General features: G+C 47.1%; 1 protein-coding gene across 4 annotated transcripts in view; it reads right to left on the bottom strand.

Moving 5' to 3' along the window:
- Positions 1-14,777, bottom strand: part of Grhl2 (grainyhead like transcription factor 2) — a 131,950-nt gene extending 117,173 nt beyond the window's left edge. For 2 of the 4 annotated variants that reach the window (XM_085831924.1, XM_085831923.1), the window contains exon 1: positions 14,268-14,777. In XM_085831924.1, the coding sequence (XP_085688050.1) occupies positions 14,268-14,509 (242 nt within the window). In that variant the 5' untranslated portion in view covers positions 14,510-14,777. Of the gene's footprint in view, positions 1-14,066 lie in introns of all 4 variants that reach the window. The other 2 variants (XM_029470166.2, XM_021183428.2) reach the window with 2 other exon arrangements.
- Positions 14,778-17,944: the final 3,167 nt, after the last annotated feature.

A 17,944-nucleotide genomic window follows, 5' to 3' on the forward strand; every position in this document is an offset into this window, starting at 1 on the left:
GTTTTGAGGCCTCTTTGCCCTTCTCGACATGACTTTGGCAGGATCACCAATTCCGCAAAGCTAGTTCCTCCAAGATCTCATCATGTTCTCTTTGTTCTCTGCTGTAGATGCTCTTTGGATCTGCTGATAAGTGAGTAACTGGATGTTTGTGAGGAAGCTTCAGAAAGGCCCTACAGTGAAGCCAGCTGTCAGGGAGCCGTGATCCTGTGCAGAAGGCAGTGAGTGAGAGGGAGGGAAGGGTGTCAGCACAGCCCTACAGTGGTTCCAGCTTTAGACGGTCAGTTTCCAACCTCTGCTGTGACATCCCTCATAAAAAGCAAACACCACCTCTGTCCCAAGATCACTTGGGTGGAGTCTGGGGCAGCTCGGGCTGAGGCAGAACTTCCTCTAGAGAGCGCTTTAAGGGCATACGACCACGTGTAGGAGCACATGCACACTCAGCCCAGATAGGAAACGTTTCCTGACTTCAGATTCATTCTCCAGTTTTAAAGTATACAAAGATGGAAAGCGCCTCACTACTCACACTTTGAAAACTAATTGGGGCTGGAGAGATAGCTCAGGAGTTAAGAGCACTGACTGCTCTTCTAGAGGTCCTGAGTTCAATTCCCAGCAACCACATGGTGGCTCACAACCATCTGTTAATTGGATCTGATGTCCTCTTCTGGTGTGTCTGAAGACAGCTACAGTGTACTCATATACATAAAGTAAATAAATTTTCAAGAGAGAGAGAGACGTTTAAAAAAGGAAACTAATTATATCTAACAACTGCAATTACACAAAACTCCCAAATCATTTTGACACAAAACTGGTCATCTCCAGGTATGTGAAGGGACAGAGTCAAGGGTCAGTGGGTACTGCCAAGGGGCAGCCTGGCTGGCACACTGGCCAGAAAGCTGTACACTAGGGTAACTCAATTGGGGCAAGCTTTTCAGTTTAATTTGGGAGAAGGTATGTCTCGTTTTTAAATGCCTGCCTCCATGGTAGAATGGCTATTTTTAAAAACACTCTTTAAAAAAAAAAAAAAATTCAAGACAGGGTTTCTCTATGTTGCCCTGGCTGTCCTGGAACTCACTCTGTAGACCAGGAACTCAGAAATCCACCTGCCTCTGCCTCCCAAGTGCTGGGATTAAAAATGTGTGCCGCCACCACAAGTCTTTTCCGGCTTAGAAATTTAAAATTTAAAATTTCTCCTTAATAACAAAAGCAGGGCGTGCTCACTCCACCAAAGCAGAAAAACAAGGAGCAAAGAGCCCCGAATTCCCCCTGCAGGGAACAAAGCATTCCTTATCTGCACGCGCGTTATCCACCTGCATTTTCTACTCCAGCAAACATTCGATTAGGACAAACATATTCTCCTGCCACTCAATATTTCTCAGGTTATATGATGTCCTTTTTTTTTTTTTTTTATGGGGTTGGGAGGGTAGAGACAGGACTTATCTGTGTAGCCCTGCCTGTCCCAGAACTTGTTCTGTAGACCAGACTGGCCTCAAACTCAGAGATTTGCCTGCCTCTGCCTCTTGGGTGCTGGAACTAAAGGTATGTGCCGCCGCCACCACCACTTGGCTGGCATATGACTTTTTTTTCTTTTTTCTTTCTTTTTTTTTTTTTTTTTTTTTTTGGTTTTTCGAGACAGGGTTTCTTTATATAGCCCAGGCTGTCCTGGAACTCACTTTGTAGACCAGGCTGGCCTCAAACTCAGAAATCCGCCTGCCTCTGCCTCCCGAGTGCTGGGATTAAAGGTGTGCACCACCACGCCCAGCTGCAATATGACTTTTAATGTTTATACTGCAGCCCCTTATCTTGCTGAACCTCAACTTCCAAGAAGACCCTTTGTAGCCAGTAGAGAATTACTGAATATATATATATATATATATGCATATATATAATATTAGCTATATATTAATATAGCTAAACACAGGCCAATTATCCCAGCACTTAGGAAACTAAAGCCAGAACACAGGTTTGAGGTCAGCCTGGACTATATAAAAAGACCATCTCAAAACCACACCAAAAAAAAAAAAAAAATGGGGGCTAGAAAAGTGGCCCATTAATTAAAAACCCTTGCTGCCCTTGCAGGTCCCCAGCACTACACAGCAGCTCACGACTGTCTGCCTCTCTAGTTCTGGAGGCTTCAGCCCCGTACGTACTGCTGGCCTCCTCAGGCACCAGACACATATGTGAATATATAGTGTACTAACCTGCCTTTCAGAGATTATGGAAGGATCTGTGATCCTTCAATTGTGGTATTTACCTTATTCTAGTCCTTTTAATCTCGGCCAACTTGTCCGAGTAATTCTGGGTCATTCCTGTCATAAAATCTGTTTCTTGCCAGGCGTTGGTGGCTCATGCTTTTAATCCCAGAACTCAGGAGGCGAAAGCAGGCTCTGTGAGTTCAAGGCCAACCTAGTCTACAGAGAGAGTTCCAGGACAGCCAAGGCTACGGAGAGAAACCTGTCTCTCAAAAAAATCAAAACCAAAATCAAAACAAAAATCTTGTTTTTTAATTAATAAAGTAAGCCCTGATCCCTGTATTGGCCACTTGTATATTTTTTATGACCTCAGTTTATTCTTAACTACACTTCCGTCGTGAATCATACATGTTTCTCATCAATATGGATAGCATACATAGTTTAAGACTAATTTTATTAATTTTAATTATATGCACATATGTGTGGTGATGTAGAGTTGAGCCTCGGAGCTGGAGTTTCCGGTGGCTGTGAGTCACCCGGATGAGTGCTGAGTCAGGCTGTAGTCGGTCCACACCTCTAGTCCCCGCTTCACATACTTTAAGAGGATGATATATCAGGCAGGACCTTTGTGTCTCTAACAAGATTCTCCCAACCCAAGTTCCAGTGGCTACTGACCAGAGAATATCCACCCCAGAGGTGCTTAATCTCTCAGTTCAATATGAGATTTTATTCCTGCCCTAAATGAATGACAGCTGTGTACCCTGATGTGAAATAATATAGAACTCTAAACCTGGTGTAAAACTACAGCTGCAAGTCTTACTCCTATATTACTTAATTTCTCTTCTGAACTCGAAGCTACGGTCCTAGCATTATTTCCTGAAAATGAGTTTGTTGGCATATTTTTAAAGCTATGTTATTGGGTTCTTATATCTACAACCCTTCCAACCCTTTTTCCACCCTAATCCCTTCCAATCCCCCGCACTAAGTAGGAGAGAAAGAAGGTTAGAGGGGAAGGGGGCATATACCTCTTTAGACTACTTCCTGCTGATTAGGGGGCGTCAGGTTGCTAAGGGCAAGTCCAGTCTTCATCATCTGAACATCCAGCAGTCCAGAAAGCACACCAGCAAGAACTCTTAGCAGCAGCAGGGGGGACAGCGGCTGCCTTGGGCCCTCTGGGGCCTTCCGGTTTATCTGCTCTCCAGAGTCCCCAGAACTAAACTATCTGCAGCTGGGGGTGAAAATCACACCCGTGCCTGTGCACCAGGCACATTGTAATCACCTGCTGTGAAGCAACCTCTTATCCCACACCTGGGATTAAAATAAAAATAAAGTCGCCTAACTGTTTGGGGTGTTTGTTTGTTTCAAGATTGGTTTCTCTGTGTAGCTCTGGCTGTCCTGGAACTCACTCTGTAGACCAGGCTGGCCTCCGAACTCAGAAATCCGCCTGCCTCTGCCTCCCAAGTGCTGGAATCAAAGGTGTGCGCCACCATGCCTGGCTGTTTGTTGTTGTTGTTGTTGTTTTTGTTTTTGTTTTTTAAAACAAAAGTCTCAGTACTTGAGTTCCCTGAATTACGTTCTATCAAAGGGAAGCATAAGGAGGAGAAGAAAGGAAAGAGTTGGGGAGGGGGGGGAAGGGAGGAGAGGGGGACGAGAACAGGCGTCTGTCCGAACAGGCAGAAGTGGGGCACAGGGCAGAACAGGAAGAAGAAGGGAGGCGGAGGATAAAGAGAAAGAAGGAGAAAAGGAGTGAGGATGGAGGAGAAGGGGGAGCAGGCCACACCTCTCACCTTCCTAAGCGTTTGTTCTCCCTATCCCTCCCTCTCCTGCCGTGGGCCCAGCGGAAGCCACTTCCTGGACCCTGTCTGTGAAGAAGTTCTCAGCGTCCTTGCCAGCATTGCTTATCTGATTTCCTGAACCACTTATCTAGCAGCCCCGGGAGGCTGTGAGGGCAGAAACCCTCCAGTGAACCACTGATTTCACGGCCTAGCTGCCCTGCGGATCCTGTGCCCTCACAGTGGCCCTGGCCTGCTGGAGGCCTCGACTCACTTGGGTTCTTAATCAGATGACCTTTGAGTCTGGAGGGGCTCATGAAGAGGAGTCAGGCCCACAGCCTGGCATCTCTGGATCCTAGGAGCCACCACCAGCCCAGACCTCTCTAGAGGGGAAAAAAGTCGACTCTAGATGTAGGAGAGGGCGATTATCCTCAGAGATCACTTCATCCAACTCCATTTTGCAGGTGAAAAGAAAAAAAAAAAAGGAAAAGCAAATTCTCGGATCTTATGTTAATTACCTTATTGGCAATACAATAAAGAGATAAACTGTGTTCCAGGTTCTTTGGGAAGTACCTAAATCAGTGCTTTTACGGGGTTCACTGAACTGAGAACTGAGGCAACGCTGTGGGCTGAGCGTGGGAAGGAAAGCGCCGGTGACCTCCGGATCCACTCGGGGCCAGCTCTTCACAGCCGCACATCCATGGTTTAAGAAGAGAACACACAATACCTACGCCTACTTCCTGCAAGAGAAAGAGGCGAGTTTTCCCAGACCACTCCAGGCTTAATCTCATGTGTACAATCCCAGCATGCACCATTGGAGGGACGGCAAACATTCTCAGCCCCAGATCCTTAGCTTGGTAACACTTGCGTGCTCAGCGTGGGCCCTGAGATTGATCCCATTTCAGGATTCTAGGTTTCAAGTTAAAACCAACCTAATTTCCCGGGAATAACTTCCTCTTTACTCTTGCCTGTGTGCTGAGCGAACACGGGCCACTCCACCCTTACTAGAGCGGCTTCCTCCTGTCCATGCTTGCTTTATTTCTTTCTTTCCTCTCCCAACTTGAGTCTTTACCCAACTTGATCCTTGGCTGAGGTGGGAGGGTGGTGGTGGGCTCAATGTCACAGTGTTTGCCTAACACATGGATACCCTGGGCCCCAGTCTCCGGCTGAAAATAACGACAACAACAATAATACTAGTGAGACAAAACAACAGAAACTGGAAAGCTGTGAGCATGGGCCTTTAAGGGAGACGTGAGCCCTTCGGTGTTTCTCTATTTATAAATCCACAGTTCAGATAAGCGGGAGGACCAAAATATAAGCAGTAAATGTTGCTTTCCTCTCCTCCCCTGGAGGGCACCCAGCATTAGCGCTTGAAGAGGAAGCATTTTCCTGGGAGTGCAAGTGAAATCAGACCCCTGCAAAAGTGCTGCCGCCCATCCGCCCAAGTTCACTCTCAGTTCATTACAAAGTAAAATGCGCTGCTTCATGTGCAGGGGCAGCGACTGCTTTCACAGAATGCCCATTCAAATGCACCAGCCAGTCTCTACAGCCCAGATTTATTTTCATAATAATATAGGCTGAAATCCCCTGAAACCAGCTTCGCTAGAACTTTCCACTAAGTTCTCAAGATACGGTGGATATTCACGGAGCAATTCAGAATGTATAGTCTTTAATAAGTAATATCGCTACTACTCACCAAAGCACACCGTGTTACAGTATTTCCTTTCCTCAGATAGCTGGGATGTAGGAGGATAAAGATCCCCTCAGATTCGTTCTAGCTTCTATTCCCATTAGCCTTGTGCCATTTACTGGTAAGAAGGCTAGAGTGGAGGCTGGAGAGATGGCTCAACAGTTAAGAGCACTAGCTGCTTCCAAAAATTCAATTCCCATTACCCACAAGGTGCCTCACATCATCTGTGAGTCCAGTTCCAGGGAATACCATGCCTCTTATGACCTCTGCAGGCATCAGGCAAGCAAGTGGTACACAAACATGTGTGCAGGGGAAAAATAAAACACAAACCTGTGTGTGTGTGTGTGTGTGTGTGTGTGTGTGTGTAATGTGATGGCACATGCTGTTGATCCCAGGACTCAAGGATGCAGGGGCAGGTGGATCTGAGTTCCAGGCCAGCCTGGTCTACAGAGCTAGTTCCATGGCAGCGGGGGATACACAGAGAAACCCTGTCTAAGAGGAGGGGACCTACAGTGGAACTGGGGACATCACTGTGCTTGCCTGGCATGGGAGGTGTTAGGCTTGACACCCCCTCCCCCAGGATTGCCTAAAGAAAAGGAAATGCAGCAACATAAGATACTCCTTGCTGGCAAAGGAGAGAGACAGAGAGAGAGAGACAGAGAGGGAGAGGGGGGGGGGGAGAGCAAGCAAGCTGTTGCGAGGATGCTGGCTTTATCTAAGAGGTGAACTATAGGGCAGGGGGTGAGAGTCCAAAAGTAGTGCTATTGAGGGACTCTCACTTATGAGTCTTCAGTAAGCAACCAATGACCAACTAGACCTCATGGGCCAAAGCAAAATTCCTATTCAGCCTGTAGCTGCCCGCTGAGGAATTCTTCCTGGGCAGGGTTGCCAAGCTGATGGCTCCAGTTTCAGAACAGGTCTAGATTGCCCTCTGTTTAGCTGAATAGCAAACCCTGGGTACCACCACCTGGGATGACAGAGGCTGTGAAGACACCCCAACATGGGCGCCAGGAATTATTAGTGAGAACCCCAATAAATCCCCTCCCCCTCTCTCCTCCCCTCAGCATTAAAGTTAACCCATTTAAGTTAGACAGGGCAAGACCTGCTGCCATCACGTGACCACACATGGCGTGGCAGGGGTGATGAAGATGGGCTGCTTAGGTTCATCAATGTGAGTGAGCAAACACATCTACTAAGAATCAGGTGCTCACCAGCTAATATAGGAGGAATATATTATTATAATTATTATTATTATAAGTAAAGGGGTGTTAAGGAGGCCAATGAAGAAGAGGAAGAAGGGGGGGGCTGGTGAGATGGCTCAGCGGGTAAGAACACTGACCGTTCTACCAAAGGTCCTGAGTTCAAATCCCAGCAAGCACATACATGGTGGCTCACAACCACCCGTAATGAGAGCTGATACCCTCTTCTGGTGCATCTGAAGTCAGCTACAGTGTACTTATGTATAATAAATAAATAAATAAATAAATAAATGAAAAAGAAGAGAAAGGAGGAAAGAAAACACCATGGTTCAGGCAAGTGAGAAGAAAAGAATGTTCAGCCAAAGGCTCATTACAAAACCATCACCGTAGCCAGCACACTGATGCACGCCTTTAATCCCAGCGTCCCAGGCAGAGGCAGATAGACCTCTTGAGTTCTGAAGCCAGCCTGGTCTACAGAGTTCCAGGACAGCTGGGGTTACAGAAAGAGACCCTGTCTCAAATAATAATAATAATAATAAATCAGAAATGTACACTAAGGGGATCACTAGCTCGTGAGTTTGAGGCTAGCCTGGGCTATGTGAGACTTTTGTTTTAAAAAACAAAAGCAAAAGGAGAAGTAAAGAAAAGGAAGAAGGGAAAAGAGAGAAAGGAAAAAAAAAATGTCTGAACCAGAGTCCTAAAAGGGGCTGAGGCAACCACCTGGCTTATCTAAGAATTCTTCACAAGTAGATGTAACAATGCAGGCCTCAGAATAAGTCTCCTCTACAGACTTTCAAACGCACATCTCAGACTGAGTTCTTGGTTTGGTTTTGGTTCAGTTGCTTCTTTCTGCTTGACTTAACTAGCTACTTTCCCAAATTTGCCTTTTGCTTACTATTCAATGCTACACCTGGCCGAGATGCCCACAGGCAACTCAGCACCAACCACACTAGAGGCTGAAGCAAGAGACCTCGAATTCAAGGCTAGCCTGAGCTACATAAAGGCTGTGTCACTTTCAGTCCCTCTTAAAGGGGCTTTGGGCCCATTTAGGTAGCCTGGACTTTGTAGTCTGTTTCCAGCATTATCTTATGGTCATACTTCAAGAGTCCTGGGAAAAAAAAAAAGAAAGAAAAAAGAAAGAAACCTACAGCATCCTTTTCTTGGCCCAGTTGTTTCAGCAAGGACCAACATCAAAGAAACCACAGCCCTCAGGAGAAGGTACAATGTTAAACCAAAGAAGGACAGTTGGGTTTCTAACCCCAGTCCAGCCTTGGACCCAGTAGGGAAAAGCTTGGAAGACTTCAAACAGGCCTCTAGCAGCTCTGTAAACAGAGCTCTGTAAACAGGTGAGCTGTCAAAATGACCGCAGCACGCACGCTTCCCTAAGTGGCCACAGTTTAGCAAAACAATGAACACAAACAACCTTGGGAGGAAGCCTAGGAATTCTTGCATCCCGGTAAAATCTTACCAGCAGCAGCCCCTCCAGAGGTAGCCTAAGGAAAAGCGGGAGTCTGTTTCCTTTCACTTGGATGTCCGTTAGCATCTAAAAAGTTCCAGATTTTGCATTTATTGTGTAAAGTGGTCGTTGAAAGAATTATAATTAACCCAATCATCAAATAAAATCTGGGTCAAAGCTTATGCACAGAAGACTGGGCTCTATCTAGAGAAACAAAGGGCCACCTCCAAGGGCTTTTATCAGTGGCCTGGGGTGCTCTGTTTGTTTGAGCAATCAGAGATATCAAGAATTGCTATGTGGAATCCTATTCTTAAGCACAAACATAATTTATTCACAGATTTTTTTTTTGCTCTATTTTGGTAGTGTTGCCCAATGTTTTATGATTTATTTCGGTAAACCAGTCTTGCCTGAGTGTCAGTTCACTTGGTGGGTGATGGGATGCCAATTAAAGCAGTCTGCATTGTTTTCCTCCAGGTGCGTGTGAAAAGTCCAACTCCTCTGATGGATGCAGCTTGCAGAAGCTGAATGAGAGCAAGGGGGAGAGGAGAGGGCAGTCTTGTTTGCACAGGCTGATGTGACAGGTCAGAGGTGTACAAGACTGTGGTAGGCTAAATTCCAAGTCGGGAGATATGGGGGTGTCTAACACATACCCCCTGTACACTGACTGTCCTTTCGAGTCAGCTCTAACCCAAGGCTTCTCTACTGTGTGTACATTTATCCACTCTGCTATAACAAGAATGCACAATTTAGCCCCTGTAAAGGAACAGAACATTGGACCTCAGCATTTTTTTGTTTTGGTTTTGGTTTTTGTTTTTTTTCAAGACAGGGTTTCTCTGTATGGTCCTGGCTGTCCTGGAACTCACTTTGTAGACAAGGCTGGCCTCGAACTCAGAAATCCACCTGCCTCTGCCTCCTGGGCAGTGCTGGGATTAAAGGTGTGCGCCAACACTGCCCTGCACTGATTACTTCTTGACCACCCTATTCAAGCATAACTTTGTTATTGAGCAGGTGCCTGGATTAGCAGAGAACTGGTTCCATTCATTTCCTCTGAATGCGCACCTCCAGGCTTTCCCTGGGAAACCTCTACTCTGGGTATCTATCTTGCCGGCTTGGCCCCTCACTTCCTTCAGGTCTTCCTTCACAGGCCCCCTCAGGGAAGTTGACTGCTCTATGGAAACGCATCCTGCTCAATCCTCACCCCTCTTCGCAGATGACTTTCAGCACAGTATCTGTCCTTGCTCAACTGATTGTTTCACAATTGGTTGACCTTGTTCTCCTAACATATGCTTAACTTGTAAGCACCCTGAGGTTCACTTGTGAATCTCAATATCTCAATCAAAACATCCAATATCCAAACATATTTGAGGTTAAAAAAAAAGTAGGTATTTGTACTGGTAGAGGAGATATGATGTATTTGCATTTTTTTTTTTACCTTAAGGGGTATTTAATATAGCTTAGTGGAAACGAATGCTTTAAAAGTAAGGAAAATTTTAAACTAAATCTATCTAGTCAACTCCTTAAGCTAAAACACACAGAGTGACCGTGGCAGTAAGCAGATGGGGAAAATGCATTAATGCTGTGAGTTGAGCTGTGGCGCTTCTCATGCCCAGTCTTGAAATTCTAAAACAACAATAATGAATTGTACAGTGTTTTTAAAACTGCTTTAAAAATTACTGTAGCCGGGCGTGGTGGCGCACGCCTTTAATCCCAGCACTCGGGAGGCAGAGGCAGGCGGATTTCTGAGTTCGAGGCCAGCCTGGTCTACAAAGTGAGTTCCAGGACAGCCAGGGCTGTACAGAGAAACCCTGTCTCGAAAAACCAAAAAAAAAAAAAAATAATAATAAAATAAAAAAATAAAAATAAAAAAAATAAATAAAATAAAAATTACTGTAACTTTTAGGCATTTGTCAGAGCTGTCTTAAATTAATGTCTATTTTTGGATTGCCCCTTCAGTGTAGTGTAAGCCCCTTATGAGTACCGCGTGTTTTCTTCACCTTCATCTTCTCCTGTAATGCTTACACACTACACTGCAAGCAGTGCATAAGTAGAAGGCGTGTGCTATGCTTATGAAATCTCTATACAGAATCAGTCATTACATACGCACATGTATGTGTGTCCTCTCGATTATTTATATAGTTTTGGGTTTTTGTTTTTTTGTTTTTGTTTTTTCTGAGACAGGGTTTCTCTGTGTAGCCCTGACTGTCCTGGAACTCACTCTGTAGACCAGGCTGGCCTCGAACTCAGAAATCCGCCTGCCTCTGCCTCCCAAGTGCTGGGATTAAAGGCGTGCGCCACCACTGCCCGGCTGGGTTTTGTTTTTGTTTTTGCAGACAGGGTTTCTCTGGGTAGCCCTGGCTGTCCTGGAACTCTTTCTGTAAATCAGGCTGGCCTCAAACTTGAAGATCCACCTGTCTTGACCCCCTCAGTGCTGGGATTAAAGCTGTGTGCCACCATCTCCCAGACCTCCCAGAAGAGTCTCTTAACCAAACAGAGTCTTGCTTACAAATATACTTATTGACAAAGATCATCAACTGTCATAAAAGGTTAAGATAGGAGAACAGAACCTTTTAAAACGCATACAGAGACAAAATGTCCTTTTTTTTTTTCTTCTTTGCTTTAATGAATGATAACATCAGCACTGTAGAACATACAAAGCAGATCATGTCAATCTGAAAAGTTCACCATCAAAAGGCTGACGCTGGGCTGTAAGATGGCTCAGGGGTAAAAGTGCTCCTGCCATGACCAACAGCAATCACGGGTAGAAGAAAAGAACTAACGACTACAAGTTGTGTACAGCTTGACATCTGTGTGCAAGCTTTAATAACACACACAATATATATATATATATATATATATATTTTTTATATATATATGTAAACAGTGATATAAATACTAAAAAGATCCATCTTCAAGGCAAAGTTTCTAACCAGAAAAACCTTCCTATGCAATCTAAAACGATTACCTATATCTCACTGGGATTTGGAATTTAATCTCTAAAAGTTTGCTCTGGGGGAGTGTTGCCAGAAAACACAGGCAGGCCTCCCAGGGTTGATTTACCCGGAAACACTGTAAGCCCAGCTCCTGGACTCTCCCATGCTCAGGTGCCTGAGCTTCAGCTATACAAGCACTTTCTCATGAGTCCCAACCCCATCAAATGCCTCATCAACACCGGCCCATCCCTTCAGGGGCCATAGTAGACAATTAACATTAAGAAATGGAATCTTGGGCGGTCATAATGGAGTTTACCTTAATCCTAACACTCCAGCTGCAGAGGCAGGCAAATTTCTGACTTTGAAACCAGCTCTTCTACAGAGTGCACAGCCAGGAAAACCATAAAGACTGACAGATGGGGGGTGGGGGGACGACAAAGGGGTAGGGGGAGGATCTCAGATTCTAATTTTTTAAAAAGATTTATTTATTTATTTATTTATTTTTATGTATGTGTGTTCACTGTAGCTGTACAGATGGTTGTGAGCCTTCATGGGGTTGTCGGGAAATGAATTTTTAGGATCTCTGCTCGCTCAGTCCCTGCTTGTTCCAGCCCAAAGATTTATTTATTATTATACATAAGTACACTGTAGCTTACTTCAGACACACCAGAAGAGGGCGTCAGATCTTATTACAGGTGGTTGTGAGCCACCATGTGGTTGCTGGGATTTGAACTCAGGACCTTTGGTAGAGCAGTCAGTGCTCTTACCCACTGATTGAGCAGAGAAAGCAGGGGAGGTTTGATCCTGGTTTCCTTACAGTTTTAAGGAGAAAACTCCTTAGTTGGTTTTCTCAGGATGCAAAATGAAATCCTGAAAACCACTAGATAAAAGCTACTTTCATCAAATACTCATGTAATTCTAGATAGACATTAGCCATAAAAACTAGGTAATACATACTCGTTAAGCCAGATTGTTAGTACTCAGTACTTAGACTCAATAGTGAATAAATTATCCCTATTGGTGCTAAGTATAACTTGGAGAAAATAAATACCCATGCACATTCGTTCTTCGTTCCTTTGACTCATGCAGTGCCACAGAACTAAGCAAGCAAACTGAGTGTTAATTGTGCAATTAAAGTAACTGTGCACCCTTTTACACATCAAACTCAAAACAAACCAAAATAAAAACGAAAAAACAAAACGTTGTTGTTGTCTTGGATTTGGGTTATATGAGTTTTCAACCTCAGGTAATAATTCCACTACCAAGAGAGCTAAAGTGGAGGTCAAGATGTGGGTGGGAGTATCTCCTACAATCAATCGCTTTCCCAACCCTAAACTTTCTAGCTCCTGGCCCAGTTCCTAATACTAGTTCTTTGATTCCGGTATCTACTTGCGCAGATAAATCTTAAAGGGCGACAGAGTAGTAAGTTTTAAAGTAGGAAAACAAGCGTCCTGGACATCGGCCGCATCGCGACAATGCCCATCCAAAATCGGGTTAGGCAGGCTTTCCTTCTCCGCCCTCCTCCCTTCCAGGTCCTCAACCTGGGGACTGGTCCTGTGCTTTTCTCGGTCAAGACTCTCAGGAAGGTCTCCTTGGAATGGCCACACCAGCCGGGTTAAGTTACCAGGGGCAGCAAAAGTGCGGCCTCTGAGCCTTTCCAATAGGACGCAGCCAGTTCCCGGCCTAGGACGCCCCGGGAGGAGGGGGAAGGAAGTGTCGCCACCGAATGGAAGGAGGGCAGCGGGACCCACCTCCCGCTCCCTCCCGCTCCCGCCCTCGGCCCCACCTCCCCCGGCTCGCACAAAGCCGTCCCCAAGGCGGGGACCGCGACGGACCAGGCCCCGCGCCCCGCGGCTCACGCGGCTCCCGGCAGGCCTGAGCTCCGGTCGAGGACGCAGAGAGCCCGGAGTCCCGGTGCTCCACCGTGCTCCCCCACCCCCTTGCCATCGACAGCCCCGGCGAAGGCCGATCGAGCCCCACGCCCGAGGTGGCGGCCTCCGTACAGTGGGCCGCGCGGTCACCGGACGCGTATGAGCCAAGAGACGTCGGGGCGCAGGGAGACCGGCCCAAGTGTGGGCACCCCTTCGTACTCGGCCTCAAAATCAGTCCCCCATTCCCGAGAGGTCCTGTCCCGCACCTGCGCGAGGTGGCTGGCCACTGCGTGGGCTGCGGGAAGGAGCGAGCGAGGCGCGGGCACACCCACGGACCCGCCATCGCGGCCTGCCCGCGCCTCCGTCCCGTCGGGGACCCGCGCTGGGGCGCACATGCACCCCGGGTCGCCGCAGTGGGGAAGATGGCCGTGTCTGCAATCGCATAAAAGGCCTTTGTTGAGCGCACACAAAAGAGGCCCAGACCGCTTTTCCAGCAGGCCCTTTGGCCTAATCGAAGGAAGTCGACTGAACTTCCAACCGGCCCAGGAAGTCTGAGGCTGGGGAGCACCTCCAGGCAAGGGGGTTAACTACAGGCCTCCCGCCACCATCTGCCAAAACCTCAATCAGTGCCCAAGGGTCCGTCGGTCGGGGCAGTGGGAGCTGAGCTCATTCGTCGGGGTAGGAAGCAAAGAAAACCCACGTTTACTTGCAAGGCCCCAAAACGGGTTTTAAACATTCACGTTCGTGTAGGGTCTCTCCCCTGAATCGGGGTAGAAATAATCCGAGAGGGTCTGGATCCACCAAAAAGAAAAAAGTAAAAAGAGAGGAAAAAAAAATACAAAATCAAAATCCAACAATAGCGACTTTAAAAAAAAACAAAAAACAAAAACACAACAAACCAGTTGCCATCAGCCCAAAGGGGCAGCGGCAGCCGCCGCCGGCGCGTGCGACCCACTTACTTGTCCGACTCTTGTGACATGTTTGATCCAATGAACTCGCTCCCCTTTTCCTGGAGCCTCAGCCTCTGGTGAAACTGGACTTTCAAGTCTGTGCAGGTGAAGGTGTGTGAGAGCGCCCGAGATGGCAGAACAAGAGCTACAGGTAATTCTGCTTTCGTCCCCCCTCACCACTCTCGCTCGCCCGCTCGCTCGCGCCCTCACCTAGCCGGAAAGGTGGGATGGGGGGAGGGAGCCCTCACATGGGGCCCGCGCTCGGAGGCGGCCCGGCGGCGCGGAGTCCTCCCGGATCGCGGCAATGGGCAGACACAGAGCGCAAAGTGGCGGACTTGGGCGGCCACAGGTAACTTTCTCGCAAGGCGCTGAATTCTTTCACTAAAGGGTACAAGCCCGAGGGCCGAGCTGCGCGGTGATTGGCTGCGGTGCTCCCTCAGGTGAGCTGCCATTGGCAGAGGCGCGCTCAGGTAAGGCCCTTCTCCAAGTGCAGGTCACTCACTGCGAAGTTTACCTGAGTGGAGCGGTGGCACGCTGGAGACTCTGCGAGCTGACTTCTACCCACTTTTGGCTTTCTTCCCTGACTAGGGGCAGGGTAGAGGTGATGGGAGAGACGGAGCGGGGAGCGCCACTACAGACACTAGGTACCGTGGGTCAAACCGAAGGACGACAGAGTGCTGAACCCAGAAATCAACAAGCCACCCGGAACCAAATGGCCAGTTCACCACCTGCCACTTGACACCCGCAGGACGAAAACTGTGTGGCGGGCAGAAGAGTCAGGGAACTAGAGTTAAGCTATGCTGAGTGGGAAAGGAACGGATTGCCGGGTCTCTTGCGTAATTGCGTTGTTAGCATTCTTATCCACAACAAACTCTTCTCCTGCTCTGATGCATAGAAGATAGCAGGTCGTTTTCAGTTTTCAAATAGTCGAGCGACCTTTCCTGAACTGGATCTATGAAGTGCGGCGAGGCTTTAATGGAGAAAGGAGATTCGGTTGAATAGACTCTTAAGATGGCCCGGGCACACCTCTTGCATCTCTCCGCAGCCTGAGATTCCTGCGCTGCAGAACAACTGCATCTGTTCCATAAGCCTGTCGGCCGTTGACATTTCTAGGCAAGCAACAACATTTACATTGTAATTCAATAGAAGCAGCTACTACAAAGGCTCTTTATCCTTGCAGTTTAATATGGTTGCCAGGGGAACAACGCAGGATGAAAGTGACTTGTTTGTGTGGGTTCTCTTCTGGTCCGGAACAGTGCGAAGTAGCCAGGTGTCATTTATAACCGCTGCTATGAGAGTAAAGTATTTGTGGGAGTTCTGACAGGAATCTAGCCCATACATGAGCGTGGTGGAGATACAGGAGGGTATGGAAAGCTTTGCCACATTTATGTCAAGTCAACACTGGAGCACTGGAGCTGTCAGACTTGACACAACTTCTGTATTAAACCTTTGCAGGTCACATGGTTTGGGGGAATTAAATTACGGGACTAGGTTTGGTTGTTCTTTATTTCCACTCTTAGCAACTGACTTTAACAATTCTATTTTATTTTAGATAATAACATAAGCACCCATACATGTACTTTTTAGAAACAATGTATTTTTAACACAGTTTGAACACGGTATCCGTGTGTGCCTTACTTTCTTTTTCCCTCCTCTAGAGACAGTCACATTCCACCGGGTGAGTGGGTGGGCGGGTGGCTCTGTGGCTTGCCCCCTGTTGTGTGCATCTCCTGATGCATATACATCGTGGTTTGACCACTTGCTACTCATTATGAGCTGCTAACTCCTTTCCTCTTTTGCTTCCAGTTCCAGCCCCCAGCATGGTCCCTCCTCAGGTTAGAGACTAAGAAGTATGTATCTGGTCGAGTTTCAGTGGCAATGAGAGAACACTGATGTAGTGTGGTGGGTTCCTTTTTTACCTTTTGTTTAATTTATTACGAACCTATCCTGATATGGTTCTATAACAAATCTACCAAGTGACTGTAAAATTTAGTTTCCAAAAGACCAAATATCCCATTCCAGCTTCTTCCTGCAAACAAGCCTACAGAGCTCCTACCCTCCTGATCCAATGGAGATGATCTGTTTTATGGATCGGCTGTCATCCTGGGACACCTTGTCCTATGTCCTGAGTCTTCTTTGAGGATTTACAGTATTTTCTTTTTTGTTTTATTTCACTTTGGGGGTCGGTCTCCTTGTGCAGCCCTCACTGGCCTGACCCTTGCCATATGGGCCAGGCTGTTTTCAAGTGTTGTGTCCTCTGCCCAGTTCCCAGGCATTCATCATCACACCTCTGCTACTTTAAGAACTCTGAGTTTTGGTTATTTTTAAAATACAATTCTGTGACTTTGCCATGGCTACACTAGCTTTCCTGGTTTTGAGGGTGTCGTTTTATTACAGAGTTTCCCTGCCTTTCTTTGGCTTCCTCTGCCTCCCTTTCCTCTGAGTTTGCTCTGGTGCCCCTGTGGCAGAGCCTCCTTGCTCTGTCTACAGCCTTTCACTTTGCATTCCCAGGTACGAATGAGGTCATGAGAACTTCTTCAGTAACCTCGTGGGGGTGGGGAATGGGCTTGCTCACTGGTGGGCCTGCTGTCTTTCCCTTGGAGCTTGTAGTTATCAGGAGATCTGGGACCTCTTGCACTCTGGAGCATTCAGCAGGCGCATGGTGTCTGGCCTGGTGTGGGTGAGCCACCCTGCAGCCTTTCTCACTCTTTCCTTTCCTGGAGGGCTCCGTCTCCTGTCTTCCTGTGTATCATGAGTACGTGCTTTTCCAACTTTTCCCTCTGGCTGCCAGAGGCAGAACAGGGAATGTGAAATTCTTTCCTATTAGGAACTAAAAAGCCCAAAGAAAAGCTGTGTACTGTCTGACTCTGGGATACAGTCCCATGAAGAGGTAACTTCCACCGAGTGCCTTACAGCAAGGCCACCACCAGGCAGCAAACACACCTGGCACCGCTACAAGTTTCTGAGGGGATTTTTATGGCCTAACTCTCTGTGCACGGAGAGAAAGGTCTGTAGACAGGTGAGGAAAGACTCAGCAAGGGACCCAACAGCTCCAGCTGCCGCTGTCTCTCCACCCCCTCCCCCTTTCAGCTGCGCGACTCTCCCTTGTGCTTCCAGGATCACGACAGGAGATCTGAGTCTCCTTGACACAGTCCCCTTTTGGTGGCCTCGGGCATCTCCAAAGCTCAGGTCACCCTGTGTTTTTAGAACGACTGAACCTTTGTGAGAATTCACCTGTGACTCCCACTGGTCCCTTCAGCCACTGCCCCCTCCACCACTCTTGGTTAGGATTCTGTTTCTGTTATAAACGCCATGGCCAGATGGAACTTGGAGGAAAGAGGTTACTTCATCTTACATTTCTACACCATGGTCCATCCCCAAAGGAAGTCAGGGCAGGAAGTGAAGCAGAAGCCACTGGGAGGAGCACGCATCATCTTCAGAACTGTGTGGAAATCTCCTGTTGGCTTACTTTTCCTTCATATTCCTTGTTTTTATGAACGTACCTATTTACGATCTCTTACTGTCCTTTTTTGGGAGGAAACAACCAATGTGGGTCAGTTTGCCAGCTTTAAATATGTCCACTTCCAACTTAACCAAAAAGCTTTTCGCCAAACTCCACCACATTTGTTTGTGCAAACAAAATCAGTCTGTGATGTGAATGTGGCCAGTTTGAAGCCAGGGGTGGTGATATATGTCTGTAATCCCAACATTCAGGAGGCTGAGGCGAGAGGGTTGCTGTGAGCTTCTTTCTAGCATACCATCCCTGTACTGCAAGACACTATCTCTATAACATGAAAAAAAAAATCATGACTGATCATTCCTTCTGCTGTTTAATAATGATCAAGGTTCTCCTGACGCCTAATATTACTCAACATTGATTAGATAAT

The sequence above is a fragment of the Mus caroli genome, unplaced genomic scaffold (assembly GCF_978045245.1).
Source record: "Mus caroli unplaced genomic scaffold, Mus_caroli_1 scaffold_16, whole genome shotgun sequence".
Lineage (NCBI taxonomy): Eukaryota > Metazoa > Chordata > Mammalia > Rodentia > Muridae > Mus > Mus caroli.